General features: G+C 48.6%; 1 protein-coding gene across 1 annotated transcript; it reads left to right on the top strand.

The window, feature by feature from the left end:
* The first annotated feature begins 4,243 nt into the window (after positions 1 to 4,243).
* On the top strand, positions 4,244 to 5,146 carry LOC119324503 (glycine-rich RNA-binding protein-like). The gene is made up of 2 exons (XM_037598293.1): positions 4,244 to 4,421; positions 4,501 to 5,146. Exons 1-2 carry the CDS (start codon positions 4,305 to 4,307, stop codon positions 4,870 to 4,872), a joined length of 489 nt encoding a protein of 162 aa, XP_037454190.1. The 5' UTR covers positions 4,244 to 4,304; the 3' UTR covers positions 4,873 to 5,146.
* The last annotated feature ends 399 nt before the right edge of the window (positions 5,147 to 5,545 follow it).

The raw sequence follows: 5,545 nt of genomic DNA on the forward strand, positions 1-5,545 counted from the left end.
TGTTTGTTCAATCTACCTATCAAAACCTATACAATTTAATCTTACTCATAACCGTTGAGGATTGACAACCCCTTTACACGTTGGGTTGCAAGTATTTGTTGTTTGCGTGCATGCGCTATTTTATATAGTGTTGCTTGGTTCTCCTACTAGATTGATAACATTGGTTTCATAACTAAGAGAAATACTTATATCTATTGTACTGCATCGTTCTCTCCTTTTCGAGGAAATCCCAACGCAGCTCATAAGTAGCAGAGGTGAGCGACAACGATCCCACGATGAAGAAGGTGTCCGACGACGAGCCAACGCCCCCGCCCATGCATGTCCATGTTGACTTCACCATGGAGCGGGCGGACGCGCTTTAGCGCCGTCATGGCGAAGGAGCAGCTGGCGCCACTGGTGTCGGCGTTCCGACAGGCGCAGGAGGAGGAGCGCTACCACCTCACTCTCCTCGCGCAGCACCGGCTGGCGGAGGGTCAAATCTACGGCGAGTTCGCGAGCGAGCAGGCCGTGGCCTCGGAGAATCTGAACTTCATGGCCGAGCGGTGGCTGCAACGCGGTCGCGACGCATTCGAAAGCGGAGTCGACACTGGCGATCATGGACGGGAAACACCGGCAGCTTCACGTCATTCGCGCCGCCCGCGCAATTCACGTCGGGCCGCTACGAATGCGAGGCTGACCCGCCGAAGTCAATTGTGGACCTCACCTCTACCGGCGACCTCTACCGGCGACGTCAAGGCCACAGACTCCGATGAGAAAGAGTAGGACATGGGAGGTGGAAGTGCCTGTGTCCCATGTTTTACTCTTCCTCGCCGGCGACTCACAGCTTCATCCGGGGCTCACAATGGGCGAAGATGCCAGACATGGGAAACAACAAGGACTTGGAGCACAGATCCCGACGAAGATTTAGACTAGGTTAACTTTCGAACGCTTTTGTTTAATGAAATATGTCAAAAATGAAATGAATGCGGGTTTAAATGAAAATTATGGGTGTGCATGAAAATCCTTCGCTTTGTACAAATTCTGTTTGAAATGTGCGCGAACGTTTAAGGTACACGGTTGAAGGCCGGCTCCCGTACAAATTCTGTTTGAAATGTGCGCGAACATTTAAGGTACACGGTTGAAGGCCGCCTCCCGTATTACCGTCCGTAAACACGTCGATACCATGTCCATTTTACGGGTCCACGTTGAAGATGTCCACTCGTATTTTCCTGAATTTATTTCAGTCTTTTCGGTGATGTTCGTTCAGTGGTAAGAGACGTTTCCGTCAAATACGAGACGCCCGTGGTGACTTCATCAATCTCAAGATGCTATGACACCTTAGTCTCTCGGAGGTACTCATAGGGATAAGATGTGTTGTGTGTGCATTCATATGAGTAAGTGTATGCTCGTGTACGTGAGTGACTTCAATTGTATGTGCAGGGTCAGAGTTGGGCCCGGGGCAGCTGGGGCTATAGCTCCAGGCGTGGCCCAAGTAGTGCTATACATTTTTTTTTGAAACAAATTAGTGCTATACATCTAATAGTGTGTAAAAAAAACTAACTGCTTGTGCAAGCCTGGTGTTCTAAGGGGTGGCATGCAAGTCTTTATGGTTGAGGTTGAGAATAAAGGGAAACCACTAAGGATCAGACTACTGATTCCTAGCTATCCCCCTAGCTATCCATTAGACCAGCCCACTCTTGTACGATTGGAGTTGGGGGAGCACTAGGAATCAGACTACTGATTTCTAGCATCCCATCAGACCAGTGCGGTGCCGTTGGATCATAGCCTGGTGGGCCGTTGGATGTAGTACTGACCTTGAAAACAATTTCGTTCAGATATAGAAAAACGTAATTAAAGGTAACTAATTAATACTCCCTCCGTTCCATAATGTAGCGCATATAGATTTTCTACAAAGTCAAACTTTATAAACTTTGACCAAGTTTATAGAGAAAACTATTTATATCTACAATACCAAATGTATATAATATGAAAGTATGTGTTGTGATGTATCTAAGCACACGTATTTGGTATTCTAGATGTATATGATTTTCTCTACAAACTTGGTCAAAGTTTATAAAGTTTGACTTCTAGAAAAATCTATATGCGCTACATTGTGGAACGGAGGGAGTAACATATATTTAACAAACCTATCGAGCAGTTTAAGGAAACAAATTAGGGAAGGATTAATGTGCCATAAAGACTTTCCGAATGCAATTTTCTTCCTTATGAATGGCATTTTATTTCCTTACAAAGGAAAGTGTTTCCAATATTCCTGAAAAGATTGCATCGAGCACAAATAAAATATGAATCTATCTAAAAGATTGCGTTGCTATTTAGCAGTTGCTGACTAGAAATTTGCTTCCATGCTGAACAAAAATTTGCTTCAAATGGTGCGGGTATGTCTATCTATCTGGAAGTCTCCAACGACTGAACGCCCTACGTGGCCATGGATTGCTCGCATACTGCAGCTGGTCCTCATCGTCTCTTTTTATTTTCACTGCTTCCTTCATTTGCTTGGATGCTTCCTTCACGTGTTTCGATTATTCTTGCGGTTGAAGCATCACATTTGCACTTGTGTGGTGGTGGAAACATGTTTTTGCTTCGAAACCTATTTCACTTGAACTACATATATTGTTTTGATTTGGCATAATTTTATGTCCAATGCAACGCTGTATTTTTTTTGTGATGTAGTAAAATTATTATCCAAAGGACTAGAGAATTGTTTCCAATGTTCCATGAAATTGCTTCCAAGGATTTTTTATTTCCAATCAGAACTTTTTACATTGAGACACTGCATTGGTTTGAAACAAACTGAACTATTGCTTCCAAAGAAATCAAAATTTGCTTCAGTAAAACAAAACATGGCATCTAGGCACAGTTCCAAAGTTGTGCATGTTGGTTGTGCTTCCTTCCAAAGATGGCCGTGCTTCCAACCAAAGATGGCCGTGCTTCCAACCTGAAGCGGGCGTGCAATGGTAGATACTCTCAACAAAATTCATCGAAGCAAGCATTTTATCCAAAGTAGCGCAAATCAAAACAAGTGAATGAAAATGAATCAAAATATGAGATGAATTAAACCCTAATTCTTTCGCAAAAAAAATTAAACCCTAATTCGTGTGAGTACATACCAAGGGGACGGCGCCCGAGATCCACGTGCAGCTTCTTCGCGAAGCCGAAATTGTGCACCAGCGCAGTAGAAGAGATGGTGACGGGGCATGGTCAGGTAGGGGACCCGGGCAACTATTGGGATTACGCGAACGGTGGTGAGAGGAAGATTTGACAGGCACACGGGGTAGCACACCGCACCGACGTAGGACGTCAAGCAGTTGTAGCCGCTTTGGAGTTGTTGTTGCGGACCAGGGTGGTGGCGGAGGTTGTTGTTGCGGTGAGCCAGCTCGGCGTGCTCGGTGATGAGCTCACCTATGGGATGCAAGATAGGGTGAGGTGGGTGGATCGGCCTAGCAAGTTTACTCGCATCGGACGTGGTGAGGTGGTTGTGGACGGGAAGCAAGCGAGACTTACTCAGAGTGGATCAATACGTGCGTTTAATTGGTGGGGTTAGAGAAGAGCAATGATAGAGCTACGTAAAAAGTTCTACGTGATTAACGTAATGAATTAGGTGGATGAATATGATTGGAGGTAAGGGGGAGGACGGGCTTCCCCCTGAAAAATCAGGAGGGGGGGAGGAGGTTTAGTTGTTAGAAAGTCTACGTAAAGTTGTACGTAGCTCTTCGTAGATGTCGGATTTTCGGTTGGAGAATCACTACACCGTTGGATTAAAGAAGAATCAATGTTGCATGACCCGTCTGACGAGAAAATTCTGTCAGACTACTGATAAAGAGCGTTTCCCCAGAATAAAGCTTCAGAATATCAACCGCATTAAAATCCATGCTATCTTCCACGACTATGATATCATAAGTACATTGCGGCGTGTTTGTGTCGCTTTCTTGTGAGATTTACATGCATCGACTCGAGCACAACAGGCATGAGAAACTCTTCGAGCCCATTGACATTTTGCCTTCCATGGGTTCCATGGGTAGTGACGTAGTGTGTGAACGTAGCTTCACAATATTAGCTGGTTTTAGAGAGCGTTATTTGTCGATCTACAATGTCGACACCATGGTTCAGTTTGCTATATGTATGTCGTCACTATGTTGGTATTCTGCCATGCTCGGTGTGAGTTGGACGCGATCCGGACGGCGCGTCAACGTCGCTATAAAGCTCGGCCGCGCGCGGCGCCTTCCTCTCATTGCTCTCACAGAGTGTGGTGGGTTGTCTTCTTCTCTCCATCCGGTACGCTTGGCTCGTGTGAGGTTCCCGTGGGAATGGCAGAGTCGGACGGTGCCGAGTACCGCTGCTTCGTCGGCAGCCTGTCCTGGAACACCGACGACCGCGGCCTCGAGGCTGCTTTCAGCCCCTTCGGCGAGATCCTCGACGCCAAGGTCCGCCGCACGCTCATCCTTCTCGCTATTCTCGATATTGTTTGCTGCTTTCTGACTCGACCATGCATGGCGCGTGCAGATCATCAACGATCGCGAGACGGGGAGGTCCCGCGGCTTCGGGTTCGTCAGCTTCTCCAGCGAGCAGGCGATGCAGGACGCCATCGAGGGGATGAACGGTAAGGAGCTCGACGGCCGCAGCATCGTCGTCAACGAGGCCCAGTCCCGCGGGTACGGCGGCGGGGGTGGCGGCAGGTACGGCGGCGGCGGCGGCGGAGGAGGTGGCAGGTACGGCGGTGGTGGTGGGTATGGCCAGCGCCGCGACGATGGTTACGGGGATGACGGCTACGGCGGTGGCCGGGGTTACGGAGGCGGACGCTATGGCGGTGGCAGGGGGTACGGCGGGCGGCGTGACGGCGGCTACGGCCGCGGAGGCAACTCCGACGGATACTGAAGGAAAGGAACTGAGGGAGGACCCCACGCGGCCAGTCATCTTGCGAGTTCGCCGTCGTGATCCCGAGTTATTTTGTCTCTTGTGTTATGTGGTTTCCCATTTGTGTTTTTGATCGCAAGCTCGTCGGTAGTTGGCTGTTATGGAAAAATTAGTTAGCTGTCCCGGTGAAGAAAATCGATCAAGTAGTGGAGTCAGTATCGTGCTATCTTGTTACACTTTCGACGCAATCCCAATGTGGGGATGTGATGCTAATGTTAAACTCTGTTACCAATTTTTTTTATCTCGGCCTTTCCAAATTTTACGGAATCGTTACACTTTGGGGCAAACGTTTTCTACACCATTGGATTTTGCACGGGTCTTGGAGCAGCGCAAATTAGCCACGTCAATGCACGATTTCCGTGAAATATAGGCGAGCCGTCGCGAACGCCTGACTCTGTCTCCCGTCGCCCCTTATCCTTTCTTTTTGAAATCAAAGGGTTCCCCCTCTCCCCTCTCCTACTTTTATGGGTCTCGATAGCTGCCACACGTCCGGTGTATGAGGGGTTGTGCCGCACGCCTCGTGTGGCATGGACAGCAACCAGCCCGTACGACCACGTTCGCGCGCATAACGACACGGCCCACACGTCCGGTGTGTGGCAACCCTGCCCGGACGTGCGGGCCAGAGGACCCAGCA

The sequence above is a fragment of the Triticum dicoccoides genome, chromosome 6B (genome assembly GCF_002162155.2).
Source record: "Triticum dicoccoides isolate Atlit2015 ecotype Zavitan chromosome 6B, WEW_v2.0, whole genome shotgun sequence".
NCBI lineage: Eukaryota > Viridiplantae > Streptophyta > Magnoliopsida > Poales > Poaceae > Triticum > Triticum dicoccoides.